This window comes from Chiloscyllium punctatum, chromosome 42 (genome assembly GCF_047496795.1).
Source record: "Chiloscyllium punctatum isolate Juve2018m chromosome 42, sChiPun1.3, whole genome shotgun sequence".
NCBI lineage: Eukaryota > Metazoa > Chordata > Chondrichthyes > Orectolobiformes > Hemiscylliidae > Chiloscyllium > Chiloscyllium punctatum.
The window spans coordinates 7,640,567-7,661,866 of NC_092780.1; the positions used below are offsets into that span (position 1 = coordinate 7,640,567).

A 21,300-nucleotide genomic window follows, 5' to 3' on the forward strand; every position below is an offset into this window, starting at 1 on the left:
AAATTACTTCATGGCCTCTTGCTTCCTAAAGCTGTGATCTCCTCTCGCCCCAAGATCTGTCCATCTTGTCTGAACACTTGAGCATCCATGATTTTATTAGTGAATATGCCCTCTGTTGTCTCAATTCTAAGATCTGCAATGTCTCCCCTCAACTGTTCCTACTTTACCCGTCTTCAAGCCAGTGGTGAAAGCCTACAACTTTGACCATGCTGTTGGACCTCTGCCCTAATATCTCCTGATTTGGCTTGACATCAATTTATTTTTTGGTAACAGTCATGTGAAACACAGTGATGCATGTTACATGTTAAAAGTGCTACATAAATACAAGTTGCTGCTTTATAGAATATTTTCTGTAATAAAATGCCCCGAGACCTTTCTCAGGAGCCGAATGATAGAATGACACAAAGTCAAAGAAGGAGATATTAGAGAAGGTGTTGTCTTAGCTTGGCCAAAGAGGCAAGGTTTAAGGTGTATTTTTATAAGATGAGGGAGAGATGGAGAGGAGTTTTAAGAAAAGGCCCAGGGCAGTTTGACAGATTGGACTATAAATCAGCCTAGTGATAGGAGACAGAGGGTGGTTCCCTGGCCTCTGGCAGTCTGTAGTCTGTCAACAGATCACACTTTTTGGGTCATGGAAAGGTTGATTCCTGTGTGGGATGGAGGTTCTGTGAAGCTCCCAATGATGTTGGTCCTTACATATAAGGGAAGGTAGAAGATGAGAGATTGAGTGTCGGATGTGTATTAAGCTCTATGGGGAGATATAACAAGTTGATGGTATTTTCTTCTGTTCCCCTTCTGCACTCCCTGACACTCTGCAGCATTGATCACAGAATGGCAATGCAGACTGAGAATCTTGACTTCTTCCTCTCGTGGGGGCAGTCATATCTCTATCAAGCTTGCACAGTCCCGATCAGGGAGTGAACCTTCTTGGGCAATGTAACTGGTACCTGAGCTGAATCATGACTATGCAATGAGTGAGCCAGTTGCTTGCTGCAGGGCAGACTGATGAATGTATGACTTGAACGGAGTAGTTTTGAAATCAGAAAAGGAAAGTGACTTGAGCATGTATGTGGAAGTGTTTTTCAAAGTATCAGCTGGAAGATGTGGCTGCCTTGAGACTAATGACTGCCATATTCCACCATCTGCAGTGGAACCTGTTTATTCTCTTGAAGCTTGTATTTGAGTCCATTTGCTATCTTTGAATTCCAAAATGCCAAACCATTTCCTATTCACTTCGTACTGAGTACCAGATGGCTGGAGTGTTAAGAGGCCTGTAGCACAGATGCAGAAAGTTCAACATAACTGCAGCAACAAAGCTTTTCAGGTCAATTAACAACATACGAACCAAAACATTTTATGTTTAAAATGCATCATTATTTTTATTATTTGTTTTCATTCACTTATTTTTGCGCTCTCTGCTAATTTGACTTGATGTTTGGTACACTTGGCAATTGTTAAACAGAATGATGTTAAATGAGGAGGACAGTAAGAGTCCTTGTTGCCTGATAGCTGTGTTTATGCTCCTCCTGCCTGCTTTTATGATATTCTATCAGTGTGTTCCTTCAACTTGTTCCTTCCCCTAAGCTTCCCTTTAAATGTTCTATGCTCCTTGCCTCAACCTCCTTTGTGGTAGTGTGTTCCACATTCTGATTTCTTTTGGGCAAATAAATGTTTCTCCTGATTTGGATTTATTGGAAATTATCATATATTTATGATCTCTTTGATTCTGGTCTTTACCAACAGTGGAATCATCTCTATCTCTGACTTACCAAAGCTACCCTTTCAACATTCTAATAACATTGATTAGGCTACCTTTCCTTTTGAGCAGGAAGGTGCTTGTGCCTGTTCAGCCTTTGCTAATGGTTATAATCTCTCTGTACTGTATCGTTCCTAGAAAATTTTCCCCAATGCCTCTATAGCCTTTTTTATGTTCCTGTCTGAGCCTGTCAGGGTACGAACAGGTTAGTCCCTGACAACCTAATACTCTCCAAATTTCCAGGGATATATTCAACAGTGATTGCTGTATGGTGTCAAGAGGCTGGGACTTTGGCTGATCTGTACATTTTCACGCCTCATCATTTTATATTGGAAACACCAAGACTTCAGGCCTTGGTAGTGATCAGTCCTGAGATCCTCTTGGTCTTGGTGGCTGTTTTGTTTATTTAATGGTGCCCTTGTCAATCTTGCTGTAAGTGCTCAGTTGCTTTATCAGACAAATCTTAGCCCTGCTGTTCTTGAAATTGGAATAGGATCATACAAGGTGATTGGGAAAAAAAAATAGGACTTTTCTGCTTATCTGGGACAGAATTACTGGGAATAATCTTTTGCTGCAGTTCAAGGTTGAACCCAGATGTTGTAAAGTGCTTTCTAGCCATTGAAGCACTTTTCAAAGTGCAGTCTCTGCTGTTATTTAAGAAATGTAGCAACCAGTTTGTGAACAGCAAGCTCCCTAATGCAATAATGTGATTCATTTTACTTGTTTGCTGGACTTTTGTAAGCTGTTGGATGATACGTATGACCGGATTTGTCTTCATAGCTCACTGTTTATGACTAATTATGGGTGCGACGTCATACAGGCGATATCCTTTGCGCTGTCTTATGCTATGATTGTATCTGCATTCGTAAACTGGCCAAATGAATTCCTGAATTACCACAAATCATAGAACGTAGAAAAGTACAGCACAGAACAGGCCCCTAGGCCCACGATGTTGTGCCAAATTTTAATCATAATGTAAAATATAATAACTTAACCTACGCATCCCTCAACTCACTGCCATCCATGTGCATGTCCAGCAGTTGCTTTAATGTCCCTAATGACTCTGCTTCCACCACCACAGCTGGCAATGCATTCCATTCATTCACAACTCTCTGTGTACAGAACCTACCTCTGACGTCTCCTCTATACCTTTCTCCTAATATCTTCAAACCATGACCCCTCGTACCAGTTAATCCTGCTCTGGGGAAAAGTCTCTGGCTATTGACTCTATCTATTTCACTCATTATCTTGTATACCTCAATCAGGTCTCCTCTCTTCCTCCTTCTCTCTCAGAGAGAAAAGTTTGAGGTTATTCACCCTTTCTTCATAAGGCAAGCCCTCCAGTCCAGGCAGCATCCTGGTAAACCTTCTTTGCACCCTTTCCAAAGCCTCTGTATCTTTCCTATAGTGGGGCGACTAGAACTGGACACAATATTCCAAGTGTGGTCTCACCAGGGACTTGTAGAGCTGTAGCAAAACCTCACGGCTCTTAAACTCGATCCCCCTGTTAATGAAAGCCAAAACACCATATGCTTTCTTAACAACCCTATCCACTTGGGTGGCAACTTTGAAGGATCTATGTACTTGCACACCCAGATCTCTCTGTTCCTCTACACTGCCAAGAATCCTGTCTTTAATCCTATATTCAGCATTCGAGTTCGACCTTCCAAAATGCATCACTTCTCATTTATCCAGGTTGAACTCCATCTGCCATTTCTCAGCCCAGCTCTGCATCTTGTCTTTGTCGCGCTGCAGCCTGCAATGGCCCTCGATACTATCAACGGCACCTTCAACCTTTGTGTCATCTGAAAATGTACCAATCCACCCCTCAACCTCCTCATCCAAGTCATTTATAAAAACTACAAAGAGTAGAGGCCCAAGAACAGAGCCCTGTGGGACCCCAATCATCACTGACCTCCAGGCAGAATACTTTCCATCCACAACCACTCTCTGCTTTCTGTCAGCCAACCAGTTCTGAATCCAGATAGCCAAATCTCCCTGTATCCCATACTTCCTGACTTTATGAATCCGTTTTGAGAAAGCTAGCTACATACATGCTAAATCATTGCGTCGCATTCTTAAGGCCACATAGGATTTGCACATCAATAACAATGCAGTGTCTGTGTACTCATGTAACATTATTAGTCTGTTCATCAATATACCACTCAAAGAAGCCATTGCCATAAACACTATAGCACCGTATCGTGGCAATCCAGACCCCCACCATTAAGAGAATTAGGATTCATTAAACATATGAGCTCAGTAACTCGCGCACTTGAGCTCAGATTTAATGACATTGTGTCTGTCCAAATAAATGGAATCCCCAATCAGCTCAGCTCTTGCAAACTTCCTTATTGGATTCATGAGGAGTGTGCTTTCAGTGGGTTGATACCTTACGTGCTACCCATTGCATATTTCTGATATGTAGTTGATACATTTATTATGTTTAGACTTTCCTTGTTTACCTTCATGAGTTCCATCCTGTGCTCACATTCATTTTGAAATGGAACAATCGAATAGGCTCATTTTTCTCGATGTTCTAGTTCAGCAATCAATCAATGATTGTTTTTAGAATGGTGTATTGCAAACCTGACCAGTATATGCGTTGGGATTCGCACAATTCCCTGTGCTGTATGATTGGCCTTAACAGGAGCCTTGTAAATAGGGCCCACGCCATGTGTTCACAGTGCAAGCTTGATGCTGAAATTGGAGCATCAAAGTCTTGCAGATAATGTCTAACCTGATTAAGGTTATTTCTCGCTATTTGTCATGTAAACTTGTGACTGTACCTCTAGCCATTACTTGAAGACCCGAAAATTCCCAGTTCACCTCTGATTACCCTGGAAGAATAAGGCATCTCAAATGTTTGAACACCAGGTGAAGCCAACTGTATATATTTCTATACAATAGAGACATGAGGGGTATTTGCTACTAACAAGATGTTTCTATGAAATCAAAAAGACACTCACACAAAAACTTAATGTACTCTGAATTTCATTCTGGAGTGAGGCTAGCTATATAGGCTGTATGTCTGAAAGCCTGGCGGGGTGTCTCGAACAGCACATTACTTTAGCTGTTTTCAGTAAACTGACCTTAGCCAACCAACCCATACTTGTAAAACTTAAATGACACTCTCTCCAATGTTAGATGAGATACTGCAATTTCAGCATTTGGTAAATAGGCTCGAGTGTGCTAGAATTACATTGACAAGCAATTTAAGATTGTCAGGAAGGTTTGCAGTGTGGTGTATTGGTGCATTTACTGGAAACTCAATAATTAATACCTAGGGCTACCTTTGGGGCAGACAGAGAGAACACATACTTCCATTTCATTTATTTCAATAAACCTGTTGGCAGCATTTTTTGGTTCGTATCATAGAGTCATCATTGTCAACCTGCTTGGCATAAATTTAAAGAAAGTTTGGCAATTAATCATCAATCGTCATCTAAATTGTTGCATTCTTCATGGCAATGTCTCCACCAATCAGAGTCCACTTGCCAATCAATCAACACACTTTATTCATACAATAAGAAGGTTGATTTTGCTTTACATGGGTATTCTTGCAAATTATCCTGATGGTTACAAGGGCAAGTGTTTTTTTTTGTCCTGAGCAATACTTTTTAGATGTTGGCTGAGGAGCAAATATCAGTCAGGAACTCCAGGGGGATTACTGGGATCATAATTTTGACTGTATCATATCTTTCATATTCACTTGAGAGACAGCTGACCTTGCTTTTGATCAGCTGAACATTGTTCATGTTGCTGTAGAAGTCATTCTGTTTCTTGGTGAGGGACTGATTGGATGATCCTCCCAATGAGCAGGCGCAGATATGATGGTCTGAAAGGATTCCCTTCTGTGATGCGTGATTTGATAACTCTACACATGATGTTTTAAAACTGATGGTTTTGCCTGCTCCTGTAGCCTGTCTGTGAGGCTTAGCATTGGTTGATCTTTGGGAACTTTGAGGTGTAGAGGATTTGGGGGAACTTGCAGAAAAGGACCCACTTGGCCCATCTGAGACTACTTTTGTTTCAGTGATCACAGGTGTTCCATGGACTCTGTTACTGACATTTAGCATTGTTACTGAAGATTGAGGTACCCCTGGCTTCAGCCTTTAGTCATGTCTGTTCCTACTGTGAAAGACTCAGTTGCAGCTCCAAGCTGAAGCGATACTACACTATTGCCATACCTCTTTCTTTTTTATTCTCTCAGCATCATTAAGTGTACCTGCACTTGGTCACTACCTGGCAGGCAACCCATTACGACCGAAAGGAAGAGCTCCATTTTGGACAGTGTAACAAAGGCATTTGGAGTGAAAGGGTGACTGGTTGAAGGTCTGGCCTATGTTATAGTTCATTGCTGGGAGCCAGGGTTGGGGCTTTGGGTGCTACAATTGGTTTTTGAGAGCAGTCAGAATTTGTACCAACCCCCCCGCCCCCCTCCTCCATTTGTGGCCAAGCGCAGATGTGAGCCTGAAGTGAGGACCAGATGAAACTTCAACAGCTGACTTTAAGCATGGTGACATGATGAAAACCCAACCTGTCAAATCTTCCAGTGTGGCTGGTGTCCATGGAACTGAACCTCAGCAGAAATCAGTATCCAAATGAGAACAAGGGAGTTGTTTTCTTCCAAAAATAACTTCAGTAAAGCAGTTTGCCATTTCTCATTTTGTTTTTTTGATTTTTTTTTCTTAAAAACAGAAGGACTTGGTTTCTCTTTAACTTTGAACTTTTTGACTTCTGCAGAAGAAATGTCGGCATTCGGCTAGCACTGCCTATGACCAAGGCCTCAGTGATTCGTCATCCCATTCTCAAGATAAACTGAGCTCCCTGTATGACAAACAGAGGAAGGTTTGTGTAAATCTTGTATTAACCTCTATGTTAGATCAGATCCAGTGAAGGTTGGAGGGCAGTTTTTGTGGTCAGCAGTGTTATCTCCGTTGTAAAATTGAGAGCAACTTGAGGTATGGACATTGTGAACTGAAAATGCTTGCAGTAACTTACCAAGCAACTGTATTTGGAAATTATGTGTTGAGGGAACTTTGGGTGAGAGTAAGATTAGAACCAACTAGAATCACCTTACTCCTCCCCATCCTATACCCATTGTTAGGGCTCATGTCTTCAGGAGAGAACATTGAAAAGAAAAATAATGGCAGATTGAATATTTCAGCATCATGATTTCCTATTTGGGTTTCTATTTGTGTCCTGGGGAAAAGTGTTAATGTCTCACTTTGATTTTGTTGATTTACATTGTTAGGGGATCCCCCCCCCCCCCGATCCCAAACAAGGCAGAAGTGATACACACTGTGTGAATCTGTCAATGTTTAATCAACCTGTTCATTCATGGACACAGTCATATCGCTATCAATTGACGTGGCCTCTGGACAACTCAAGGCTTGTTGCTGCTGCTGATCTTTTAAGAAAATATTTTCAAAACGCCACTTGGTTCATTCACATTTCATATCCAGTTGTGATTTGCTTCTTTTTTGAATATGGGTTTTGGCCCACTCCAGAGTTAGTATGTTTTAGAAGTAACACTTTGAAATTTTGCATTATTGTACCAACAGAATCACATTGGGTGCAGACTTCCCAATCTGTTTGTCTATTCCTGTGGTCTTTTGCTTGTAATACATTTCTGTCATAAAATGTTTCCAATGCAAGCCAAAAAGAGATTTGGGAAAACAAAGATTGGAGTCATTTTGTGATAACCAGGAACTATATATTTAGTTCCAGAAGCTCACTGACCTTAGGAATTGGAAAAGAGATACAGATGTTGGTATTTACCTGACTTCAGTGGAGTTACCTTAGCTGTGTCCTTCAAAGATCAGCTGAAGCTGGCAATTAAACCATGCCATGTTCTAGAACCTAGCTCACCTGTGAACAATTCCACAGAGACCTGCTAGATTGGATAATGCATGCTGAGTGTCACGACCAACTGTTAATTGTTTCACTGGGAATATCCTCAATTACGTGAAGAGCATGCCTCATTTTATAATTGGCATAAATCTGACAATATCTTATAATAATTATCAATATGAAATGAAACCAATTTGTTAAGTGCAGAGTGAATATAATCTAGTCTTCAGAAAATATATCTTCAGATTAATCAATGTTCTTGGGTTTTAACTATTTAGCCTTGGTCTTAAACCTTTCTATCATCAGCTCCAGCTGTTTATGGATAACTTCCAGCTTTGCTTCTTACTCTGTATGATTATATTTGGATAGTCTGGTGTTGTTAGTACCCGTCCAAGCGGAGAATTCTTTCTGTTTTTGACATTGTTTATTCAGACTTGAATGAGCGCAATGTGTTGGTGCTGCAATTGTTGGGGACTACAGTTTAATACAGGTTGTATGAGTGATAACAGGACCTGGGATGGGCCAAGGGTGGGGTATATCTGGACACATTAAGCAGGACCTGGGGCTCTAGAAACCACTCTGTGCTTGGGTCGGGGCGCAGGCTCAGAGATGAATTGGAAGTAATGAATTGCTGAAATAAAAGCTGGTGATTTTGATATGGTGATGATATTGGTGGTCATCACTGGTTTTATATCTGCAATTGATGGGTTTATGATATGTTGTTGCCATTTTATAGATTGTGATTATTGTATTGATGACCTTCATTGCAATTTTGATCAACTGATGTATATAATCTTCCTTATTTTGCATTGATATTGTCTGATTTATGATGCTTTGTAGTGGGTTGATTGAAATGGCCTATTTACCTGTCACTGAGTGCCCTTGTCTATGTGGTGGTCTTGGATTTGCTGAGAATGTGTTTTTGGTTTTGTTTGCTATTGGTGGACAGTGTTAGTTTCCAATAATTTACTCAAATACAGAGCTCTGAAGATGGATTAATGCTGAATTATTGACTCAGTTATTCTGTTAAATGCATGAGGTGTCAGAATGGCTGAATCCTGAAAGAGAACAAGGTCATTTTTTTTTCTTTATTTTTGAGAAGTTCATCCTTGTTTTCAGATTCCTCAATCGATTGATCTCATCCTATTCCTGTAACCGCAGCAAGCCTGACAACCCTCTAAGATTAGATTAGATTACTTACCGTGTGGAAACAGGCCCTTCAACCCAACAAGTCCACACTGCCCCGCCGAAGCGCAACCCACCCATACCCCTGCATTTACCCCTTACCTAACACTACGGGCAATTTAGCATGGCCAATTTACCTGACCTGCACATCTTTGTGACTGTGGGAGGAAACCGGAGCACCTGGAGGAAACCCACGCAGACACGGGGAGAACGTGCAAACTCCACACAGTCAGTCGCCCGAGGCGGGACTTGAACCCGGGTCTCTGGCGCTGTGAGGCAGCAGTGCTAACCACTGTGCCACCATGCCGCCCACAAAGATCTTGGGACTCTTCTCGTTCTGGCTTCTGAAGCATCCCTATTTTCATTCAATCCCTGATTTTTTTTTCTCTCTGTGATTCACACTCCACCCTTCAGTTGTCTGAGCCTGCTACTCTGCCCTCAGCTCAAACTTCCTTCATAAACCTCTCAGCTTCTACCCCCACCATGCCTTTTCAAGACACTTCTTAAAACCTTCTTGTTTGACTATATTCTTGGCCGCATGCCCTGATATTTCCTGATGTCTCAGAGTCAGGTTTTGTCTGATAACAGCATTCCAAAGCATACACCAAAATGTTTTTACTCCATTAAAGGTGCGCCCTTTAATTCTTGTATCTGCTCCAGTGGAGGTGCGCCCTCCAGCAACAACGTGTATGCTTCTTTTTCACTTCAGTCCAAACGCACACTGAAAGCATTGGCTATGTTCCTTGAAACTACCACTGGTATGGAAGCCTTTCTCATCTTGATGAATATGGCTTATGACCAGTCAGGAGTTAAAACGTTTAGATCTCGCAGCATTTAAAAGAGCAAAATTAATTTTTAAAATTTTATTTAAGGGTCTATTTGACAATAATTATTCACAAGGCAACTCTGCAAACTTTATGGTTCTCTAAACTTCAGGCATTGGTCTGGTGTGCACACAAATAACCTAGTTTGTTTTTACAAAGGCAGCTGTGAATTAAGGAGGGTGTGCCTCAGTTTCAATATTTTTCAGTTTTATGCCTGTCATTATTTATAGTCTTGACAGATTTTTAGGGAGGATGTAGAGAGAGGTGACACAACTTATTTTCTTTGTGATTGTACTTTTGCAAGTAGGTTGAGCTCTTCAGAATGAACCTGCTTTCATTAGTTGCGCCTCTGTGAAGTAGTGCAGTTGGTGCCCATCCTTCCCCTGTAGCTTGCATTCAGCTGTTGAGAAATGGTCTACTCTTCATGGCACGACATCAATGGTGTCGTGAGAGTGCACTCGGCTTAGTTGTTATTTAGGCTGTAGAGTGTGTGTAACTCATCCATTACGAACCAGAAAGATCTTAAATTTGGTTCTTGTCTGAGTTAGTGGGCCTGAGATGGTAGGGAATAAGGAGACGCTGGAAGGAACGTGACATTGGCATCTAAGGTTAAGAAGATTCCGTTCATATTGCCTGCAAAGAGAGTGGATAATAATACGTAGAAAACTAGGGGCAAGCACAGGACATTTAGCCCTTTGAACATGCTCTGAGGCCATCTGACCCTGATAGAGGATTGTGGGATTTATAAATAGGGATAGATGATGTAAACGCAATGAAGTTATGATAAACCTATACAAATGCTGCTTCAGCCTTAATTGGAGTAGACCTGTTCTATCCACCACATGGTCCAGCACAGAAACAGACTCTTTGGTCCAACTTGTTCATGCCAACCAGATATCCCAAATTAATCTTGTCCCACTTGGCAGCATTTCGCCCATATCCCTCTAAATCCTTCCTATTCATATATCCATTCAGATGCCTTTTTAACGTTGTAATTGTGCCAGCCTCCACCAAAACCTCTGGCAGCTCATTCCATGCACGCACCACCCTCTGCATGAAAGAGTTGCCCGTTAGGTCCCTTCTAATTCTTTCCCCTCTCACCTTTAAACCTATGTTCTCTAGGTTTGTACTCCCCCCACCCCAGGAAAAAGACCTTGTCCATTCACTCTATCCATGCCCTTCCTGATTTTTATAAACCTCTATAAGGTCACTCCTCAGCCTCCTCCGCTCCAGGGAAAACAGTCCCAGCCTATTCAGCATCTCCTGAGAGCTCAAACTCTCCAACCCTGGCAGCATCCTTAAACCTTTTCTGAACCCTTTCGTGTTTCACAGCATCCTTCCTATAGGAGGGAGAGCAGAACCGAACGTCGTATTCCAAAAGTAGCCTAACCAGTGTCCTGTACAGCTGTAACATGCCTTCCCAAATTCTATACTCAATGCACTGACCCGTAAAGGCAAGCATATCAAATGCCGCCGCCTTTGTCCTACCATAATGATGTGAAGGGCTTAGGAAGCATGTGGAGGTATCTTATAGGGAGCAGAAAAGATGCACCAAAATGGTCCCAAGAATGTGTTTGGAAGATTGGATGGAGAAGTTGGAATTGTTCTCCTTGGAGAAGGCAAGATTGAAAGGAGACTCAACAGAAGTACTGAAAATCTTTGAAAATGGTCAGCGTAAATGAGAAGGAATATCTACTTTTAATAGAAGGATTGAAAACCAGAGGAAGGGATTTAAAATAATTAGCAAAAGAAGTAACAGTAATTTGAGGAAAACACTCTTTATACCCAGTGCATAGTTAGGATCCAGAAGGCAGTATCTGTGGTGGAGGCAGATTCGGGCTTTGTGAAGGGAATTGGATTGACACCCAGCGGATGTGTGTGCGCGCACGTTGAGGACAATATTAGGCACAGCAATGATGACAGTGAATACAGGACCAGGCTCTTGCATGGTGTGAGCAGAAAGTGGATGACTGGTGCCCATAGAGCTTCACTTTGCATCAATGCATCCAGAGACGAGGGAAAGAAAATAAAATTCATACTTGCATAGAGTGTGCCTAAAAATATGTAGTGAAACTAGGAAAAAGTGAGGACTGCAGATGCTGGAGATCAGAGTTGAAAGTGTGGTGCTGGAAAAGCACAGCAGGTCAGGCAGCATCAGAGGAGCAGGAAAATCGATGTTTTGGGAATAAATCCTTCATCAGGACTAAGCTCTCATTCCTGATGAAGGGCTTATGCCTGAAAAGTTGATTCTCCTGCTCCTGCTGCCTGACTTACTGTGCTTTTCCAGCACCATACTTCTAAGATATGTTGTGAAACCTCCATTGATGTTGTCTCTGGCATCTGCTCAGCAGTTCCCTTAGTCATTTAGGCTTGTGCAATCACTGTTCCAAACTGTCAAACCTTTTAATTCCATACATAGCTTCCCACACACCAGCCTAAGACTCTCTCCACTTCAGCTGACAGCATGACTGTGCCTGTTTTGAACTTGATGCAAGCTCAAACACTCATGTTATGAAGCTCTCAGGCATAACTCAGCAGATTTAATAGTACCAATGAAAGGTAACTTCTTAGTTTAGAGATGTTAGAGGACCAAATCCTAATATACATCCATAGCTCCTAGAAATGAACACAAGAATAATGCAAAGTTCACTGGAGTGGTAAAGCAATCTGTGGTTTAAGCCAAAGTTAAATCTGAAGTCAGTAGTTGTGATGCTCATCTACATGCTCTCAACATAAATGTACAGATTTCTCCGTTGTTCAACTTTTAAAAGCTCTACCTCACAACCGATGCATTTTATCATCAGTATGTATAAATTAATTCACTGTAGTTTACATCTCGGAAATCCAGTACTGTCACATTATCAGTCCTGTCCTATCTGCTGCTGAAATCCGAATTCAAGCATTTTTGGGGGTACAAAACCTCTCAAACTCCCCTATTTTTGGCTTGATCAGACTTCTATTAATTGTACCTGAAACTGTATAGAATGATGGTTTGCACACAGTACTGTAACTGCGGTCTGTTCTGGAATCCACATAGAGTCATAGAGATGTACAGCATGGAAACAGACCCTTCGGTCCAACTCATCCATGCCAATCAGATATCCTAACCTAATCTAGCCCCATTTGCCAGCAACTGGCCCATATTGCTCTAAACCCTTCCTATTCATATACCCATCTAAATGCCTCTTAAATGTTGCAATTGTACCAGCTGCCACCACTTCCTTTGGAACTCATTCCACACACTCACCACCCTTTGTGTGAAAAAGTTGCCCTTTAGGTCTCTTTTGTATCTTTCCCCTCTCACCCTAAACCTATGCCCTAAAGTTCTGGACTCCCCCAACCCAGGGAAAAGCCTTTGTCTATTTACTCTATCCATGCCCCTCGTGATTTTATAAACCTCTATAAGGTCACCCCTCCGCCTTCGACAGTACAAGGAAAGCAGCCCCAGCCTATTCAACCTCTCTCTATAGCTCAAATCCTCCAAACCTCGCAACATCCTTGTAAATCTTTTCTGAACCCTTTCAAGTTTCACAACATCCTTCTGATAGGAAAGAGACCAGAATTGCACACAGTATTCCAACAGTAGTCTAACCAATGTCCTGTACAGCTGAAACATGGCCTCTCAACTCCTATACTCAACACTTGACCAAAAAAGGAAAGCATACCAAACACCTTCACTATCCTATCCACATCCGCCTCTACTTTCAAGGAGCTATGAACCTGCGCCCCAACATCTCTTTGTTCAGCAACACTCACTAGCACCTTACCATTAAGCGTATAAGTCCTGCTAAGATTTGCTTTCCCAAAATGCAGAACCTCACATTTACCTAAATTAAACTCCATCTGCCACTTCTCAGCCCATTGGCACATCTGATCAAGATCCCATTGTAATCTGAGGTAACCTTCTTCGCTGTCCACTACACTTCCACTTTTAGTATCATCTGCAAGTTTACAAATTATACCTCCTATGTTCATATCCAAATTATTTATATAAATGACGAAAAGTAGTGGACCCATCACTGATCATGTGGCACTCCACAGGTCACAGGCTCCAATCTGAAAAACAATCCCGCCACCATCACCTTTGAGCCAGTTCTATATCCAAATGGCAATATTAGGAGGGATGTGATTTGATTTATTATTGTACCTAAGTACAGTGAAAAGTTTTGTTTTGCGTGCAGTACAGCAGACCATAACATACAAAGACACAGGTCACAGGGTGATTGAGCTGAGTGAGGATTCCAAGGTTACGGCTGCAAAGAAGGTGCTCAAAAAGCAAGATCAATATTAGATTTGAAATCTGAGAGATGCATTTAGAAGTCTAATGACAGCAGGGAAGAAGTTGTTCTTGAACCTGTTGGCACACACATTTAAGCTTTTGTATCTTCTGCCTGATGGAAGAGGTTGGAAGAGATTACAATGGGGGAGCGACTGCACTGGGTGAATGTCGAAGAGATTTACCAGAATGTTGCCTGGGCTGGAGAGTTTATTTATGAACTGAGATCGGAAAGACTGGGGTCGATTTCCATGGAGGAAGCTGACTTTGGGGGAATGGGGGCGGTGGACTTTTTTCAAAATTCATTCACAGGATGTGAATGTCCCTGGTCAGCCCACTATTTGTTGCCCATCCCTAATTGCCCACAGGGCAATTAAGTGTCAACCACATTTCTTTGGATTTGTTCAGATGTATAAAATTGAGGGGCCTAGACTGCATAGACAGGTGGTGGAGAGATCAGTGTTTGGGGGTGGGGGCACAGATTTAAGGTAAAGGGCAGAAAGTTTTAGGGGAATGTGAGGAATGTTTCACCCAGAGAGTGGTGGGAATCTGGAACTGACAACTTCTAAAGGTATTAGAAGCAGAAATCCTCATAACATTTAAGAAGTATGTAAGATGTGCACTTGGCATGCCAAGTATACAAGACTATGGGCCAAATGATAGAAAATGGGATTAGAATAGTTAGATCATTCTTCTTGATTGGCACAGATTTGATGGGCAGAAGGGTCTTTTTCCGTGCTGTAGGCCTTGGAAAAATCTACCTGATTAGCACTAAGTCCTACTCATCTTGTCGACATTATTGATTTAATTCAGCTTGATATCCACCACACTTGAATTTCAACCTTTTTTCAAAATCTTGCCCACAGCCCTGTTCCCCTCTCTCTATTCTTCTGCAACCTTACAAGTTACTGCAATCCAAAGCTTCCAGCTGCTTGAGTGTTCTCAATTTTTTTCTGTTCCTACAGTGTCTTTGGCTGCTGGAGGTCCAATACTCTGGGGGTATATTTTTAAATCTCTCTGTCCTCTTCATTGCTCCGTCTTCCTTTTAAGGTGCCCATTAAAGCCTAACTCTTTAACCAAACTTTTGACTGTTTGAATTAATAATTCAATGTGGCTCAGTGTCAATTTATTCTATAACACACCATTGAAGATCCTTGGTACGTTGCTTTGTAGTTAAAACAAGCTGTTGTAAATGGTATAGTCTGGCACACCAATGTTAGGGAGAGAAGTAATTAATTTTCCTTTTTTACTAAGTGTTTTTACACTGGCTCATTGGTTGAACATTTCATTTATGTGGAACTGATTTGTTTGGCGGAGAAAGTTGTTCTTTTTTTGAATATACAGAACCTGGATGAAGTTGCAAACAGTAGTTGTAACATATTGCATCAAATAAATGTCAATACTTGCTCTTGTTGTAGTTCCTAACACTGTTGTTTTCAGCACACGTACTCAGAGCCACTTGGGCAAGGTATAACAAAGTTCTGATAGCTGTGTTCCTTTTATAGGAAAACAACAGGAGGAGGTGGCTCAGCACATTTGAGTATGGTTTGCCCTTTTAATTAGATAAATATTATTACACGTATTGATTAGGCCTCCTTTGATCCATAATCCACTAAATGTAAAAATCTATTGATTTTGGTCCTGAAATTGTCAGCTGATCCAGCATCATTAAGCTGGTGAATGAATGAGCTTCGCATTTCCAGCAGCCTTTGGGTACAACTGTGCTTTCCGAAGTTTTGGAGCCTTAAGAGGTGGGGACAAAATTAGCTTGGGTTGGGGGTGGTGCAGGTTGTGGGTGGTTGTTTGTGGTTGAGGGGGAGGAGGTTGTGTGTGTGTGGATGGCGGGGGGCCGGGGGGGGGGGGGGGGTCAGGTTGTGTTTGGATGAAGTTGGGGGTCAGGTTGTGGATGGTTGGGGGTGTTGGAGGGGTGGGGGAACAGTGGGAAATTATGTAGGTTATAGACGCATGCTTTAGATTGGTCCTGAGTCCATTGATCCAGGCAGAGTGTATCAAACCTAGTACAGCTCCTGGCAACGTGCGGCGAGTATTTTTCTTCTGAAAGGAGACCCTCTTGATGTGTGCTGACTTTGCAGCCCAAAGCTTTCATCTCTGTGTCTCTTGCCTTGTTTATTTCATGTCATGTGCCACATCATAAAGGCAACTTCAAACAGCCATGAGCAGCGTGACCACATTGAAGGGATATTTGTCACGGTAAATGAAAATGAAGCATGTGACAGATGAAAACAGTTTTCTTTTCAAATGGAATTCGTACTCGAGCTGATTTTAAAATGTAACTGGTATCTCGGTGAAGGGTTTTGGCTTTGTTGAAATTGTACTGGGAGGGAAACTTACCAGGATAGAGTTTCATCTTTAGACAATCTAGGAAAACAGACAAATTGTGCTTGAAATGCTGTATTTTTGCCTGAGTGAAACTGTGATTCAACTTTCTATCCAAACAGAACTTGCAAAATCTTATTCCATACAATCCAACAGCATGATTGAACATAATTGTTTATTTTTTAATCTTTCATGAAAATATTCTTTGACATAATTAACAATGTAACCGTATGTTACTTTAATGAAACAGCTGAATATAAGTTTATATCAAAAAAGGAACACTTTTAAAAAGTGTCCAGTTCATCCACTGTTTTAAAACAAAGCTACCACTTCCATTGGTGTACCTGTAAGGTTACTTAGTAAGTTATATATTTTTGATGCTTGAAATGTTTTGCAACTTGACTGCCAAATTTGAAGACCTCCGTTCCAAATAGCAGAATTTTGTCATCCTTTTTATATGGCGGCGGGGGGAGTCGTAAGTGAGACAAGATTCCGGGGCAATATTTTTAAAATGTAGTTTTCGAGATGGTGGAAAGTCTAATTGTGTGAGATGTGACTTCTGCTTAAAATCCCATGAGTTTTTGCACTTGTTAAATGTCAGGTGTAGTAAACCAGTGAAACAAAGTGGGGACTGCTGACATAGTATCTTTTTAAAAAAAAAATGTCACCCTCTTAGTCAATTCTTTCCTTTCTCCCCACAAACCCCTCAGACACATGTTCACCTACCCAGTTTCTGTCCAAACATATCGCCTTGTCAACAATGATGAGCCACTATTTTCATCAAATTACAATTATTTTGTTAAAAGAGGTGTCTGGAATGCAGAGTTTTGCCCACAGCGTTACTCAGTCAGCAGTCCTTATGAATTGAATGTTTTTGGATCAGATCCAGGACCAAAAGGCATGATCCTATTTGACACATTGTACTGAAGGAGGATGGCGTTGTCAGTGATGTGCAGGTGGGGTTGGCAGCCCCTGAGGATTGCTCTGAAGTCTCCAGGATTTAAAGTCTAATCACCAAGACTCTGCTGTGTGCAGCCCAGGAGGAAAATGGTGGAGACCATTCTATACCTTCAAAGATTTTTGATTTTAATTCTTGTGAAATATTGGTGGATGAGGAAAGACTGATAATCGAGAATTATTTAATCAAAGAGCAGGAAGGATTGTAGCTTCATCTCCTGGAGTAGTCCAGAATATTGTCGAGATGTCCACAAGTCTATGAAATTGGAAATCAACTTGGAATAAAAAGTGAGTCTGTGATACTTTGAGAACAGCAAAGAGCAGACATATTTGCAGAGGAGGAGTATAGTGCTTGTTACAAGCCCATTTTTAAAATTAATTCTCTGTAAGTGAGTAAAGGCTAGATTACAATATGGTTCAAACAATACTCCCTATAAACTGAGAGAGCTCCTTGGGAAAAACCGTCACAAGCATATCATAGTTAAAAATCACACAATACCAGGTTATAGTCCAACAGGTTTAATTGGAAGCACACTAGTTTTGGAACCTAGTGTGCTTCCAATTAAATCTGTTGGACTATAACCTGGTGTTGTGTGATTTTTAACTTTGTACACCCCAGTCCAACACCGACATCTCCAAATCATAGCATATCCTAGGTATGGCATCTGGAGCAGCACCCAGATAGCATTCATGTCTAAGTTGATGATTGGCAACTAACGTTCACACTATGTAAGCGTCAGGTCATGACCCAATCTTAAAAGAGAACTATCTCTCTTTGACATTCAACAGCATCACCATTGCTGAAACCTGCCCACCACCATATCCCAGGAGGTCATAATTGATCAACACCTTAACTGGACTAGCAACTGAAATACTGTGGATGTAGTGTTTGGGGACTTGCCTCCTGACCCCTCGAAACTTGCTCACCATCTATGACATACAACTTGAGAGTGTGTTGGAATGTCATGCACTTGCCTGGTTGAGTGCAGCTCTAACAAGAGAATGTTTGATATAGTTCAGTTCTGCACTTGATTGGTATCCCATTCACCAACGTAAACATGCATTCCCTCCTCTCCTGATGCACAATAGTTGTAGTGTGCAACATCTATAAAGTGCATTGCACCAACTTGCCAAAACTGCTTCCATCCAAACCTGAGATACATGGAAGGACGAGCGCAGATGTATGGGTTCCCCTCCAAGTCTTACACTATCTTGGCTTGGAAATATAACTCTGTCCCTTCAGTGTGGCTGTGTTAAAATCCTGGAAATCCCTCCCCAACAATATTATGGTGGCCCTACAGCGCGCGCGTGTGCACACACCTGAGGTTCACTTCCCACCACCTTCTCTGGAACAATTAGGGACAAGCAGCAATTTCTGATGCTCAGCTCCCATGGAGGAATAGATATTAAAAGAAATAAATTCTATTTGTGTTAGATTTTTAGTTCTTCTGTGTAAAGTCTCCTCGATATTGCTGGGAAGGGAGAATTTTTTTGCAATGAGGGTAGATGGATAGGCTGACTTTATTTTCTTTGGAACAGAAGAAGCTGAGGAGAGATTTAATTGAGGTTGATAAAATTGAGGGGCCTGGAAAGAGTGGTTAAGAAGGATAAAGCTCCCTTAGCAGAGAGGTTAATAACCAGGGGACAGAGATTTAACTAATTGGCAGGGGATTAGAGGGATGTTAAGGCAATGTTTTCATCCAGAGAATAGTGAGGGTCTAGTGTTCACTGCTGGGATGGATGATAGAGGCATTCTACTTTAAAAATACTTTAGATCTGCCACTTAGAGTACTGTAAACCCACAGTACAAGCCAAGACCTGGAAAACAGAATATAGACAATGGGTAGAGTTGTCTCCCTTCCTGTTGCAGAGTTTCAGTGTTCATGCTGGAGAGCAAAGTAGATGCAAATATAACGTTCTGAAAGGAATTAGATATACTTGTAAAGGAGAAATTTTCAGGGTTGTGTGGACTGAGCAAGGGAAGTGGGACTAATTAGCTCTTTCAAAGAGGGATGAGAGAATGAATGGCCTCCTTCTGTGCCATATGACTTTAATGTCATATTGCTTTGTCAGCCTCTCTGGGTATCTATTATTTCTCCAGTAAGATAAACAAGTCTGTAATATTTAAAAGTGTGTATTTTTATGGGTTTTTTTTTCCCTGACACCTCTCATTCTTCATTTTTGAATGAAATCATTGTAGTCACAGGTTATATACAAATCCTGGATGGTATCCAAACATTTAAACACTTCAGGAAATTTCCCAGGCAACCACAGTGTAGTGCCAAGCGATTTATTTTTAGTGAGCAGCTGCTCTGATTTAAAAGCCGCTCTGTACAGATTCAGTGTGTTGATGCCTTAGTGCTGCCGATGCTGCAGCAACTCGTCAGTCTCTGTGCTTGGCAACTGTCCAGGAAGCTGTTTCTAGGTTTCAAAAAAAACCGCTCCACCATTTCCCGGTCACATCCCCGACCGCAACTCCTACCCTGTCTTCCCACTGTCGCCCCCTCCCAATGTTATTACCACCACCATCTTCCCAATGCCCCCAAACTACCCTCCCCCCCCCCCCCCTCCCCTTCTCCATGGCTGGTAACAGAGCCTGGAAACCTGATCTACAGTAATTGGCTGGGATTATGGGATAGGCCCTTGATTCATAGCAGCCTTGCAGAGAAGTGACTCCTGATTGATTAACATTAACATAGTTCCTGTAGACTGTTTAACCCCTTTCATTACTGAATATTTTTCTTTTCTGGCAATTTTCTTTTTTTTTTAAATCGAGGTAAAATGTAAGCATCCTTGTAGGATGCTTACAACTGCCATTCCTCAGCTGAATACGAGCACTGTGATTCCTGGCAGGCTATTTAACTGTAGCAGGCAGCATAGCCAAGACATTCATAACTGACATCAATTCTTCCCAGCCAGGGCACTGATGAATAGGATTGATAGGGTCTTGCTCATTTTCCTGCCCTACCCCAACACCTTTTCTTACCCTAGTGGAATTGAGGTAGATTGATTGATTGTAAAAGTTCAGCTGATATCAACCAACCTGCTAGGTACATAGCCTGTGATAGTTTGCACCCCAGTTTTATCGTAGGTCTGTCATTGTGATAGGGTTGTCTGTTTGCTGAACATGCATCATTGGTACTTTTCAGGTCAATAAGATTTAATTTTCTTGCTTTTTCTCCAGAAAAATGAATGTCCTTACTTTCATTCTATGTAACACCTTCCATGACACCAGGAAGAACTTTTATAACTACTGAAGGACTTTAAACATGCAACATAGGGGCAAATACAGGCCATTCCCCCTCCCCCCCCCCCCAACCCCAGCCTGCTGCACCATTCAGTAAGGTTATGGCTGATTTGTTTATGTTTCAAATTCCACATTCCCATCTGCCCCCACCAGCCTTAGATTCTTGAGAAGCAGGCGATCAATCTGACTCCACCTTTTTTAAACTGGTCAATGACCCTGCCTCTACTGACGGAAATTCCAGAGTCTCACAACCCTCAGAGGAAAATGGTAGGAGACAGAGAGGGTGAAGGGTGCTTTTCAAACTGGAGGCCTGTGACTAGCAGTGTTCTAGAGGGATGAGTTCTGGGTCCTTTTTTGTTTGACATTTATGTAAATGATCCAGATGAGAATGTAGGAGGCATGGTTAGTAAGTTTGCAGATGACACCAAAATTGCAAAATTGGTGGCACAGTAGACAGTGAACAAGGTTTTCTCAGGGATCTAGGTCAATTGGATCATTGGGCTGAAAAATGGCAGATGGAGTTCAGTCTGCATAAATGCAAGGTATTGCATTTTAGTATAACAAACAAAGTTAGGGCTTATACAATTAATGGTAGGGCCTTGGGTAGTGTTGTAGAACAGAGGGACCTAGGGGTGCAGGTACATAATTCTTCGAAGTTTCTGTCATATATAGACAGGATCGTTAAAAAGGCTTGCCTTCATTGCTTAGCCCTTTGAGTATAGGAATTGGGAAGTTATATTGAGATTGTACAGAACATTAGTGAGGCCCCTTCTGGAATACTGTATCCAGTTTTGATTGTCTGGTTATAGAAAGATATTATCAAGCTGGAGGGAGTTAAGAAGAGATTTACCAGGATGTTCTG

At 41.6% G+C, this 21,300-nt stretch overlaps 1 protein-coding gene across 5 annotated transcripts in view; it reads left to right on the forward strand.

The window, feature by feature from the left end:
* The window catches only part of LOC140465698 (protein AF-10-like), a 186,457-nt gene that overhangs the window by 24,838 nt on the left and 140,319 nt on the right, over positions 1 to 21,300 (forward strand). For 3 of the 5 annotated variants that reach the window (XM_072561337.1, XM_072561338.1, XM_072561340.1), the window contains exon 7: positions 6,503 to 6,607. The exons of the other annotated variants lie outside the window; for them this stretch is intronic. In XM_072561337.1, the coding sequence (XP_072417438.1) occupies positions 6,503 to 6,607 (105 nt within the window). The remainder of the gene's footprint in view (positions 1 to 6,502; positions 6,608 to 21,300) is intronic. 5 annotated transcript variants of the gene reach the window in all.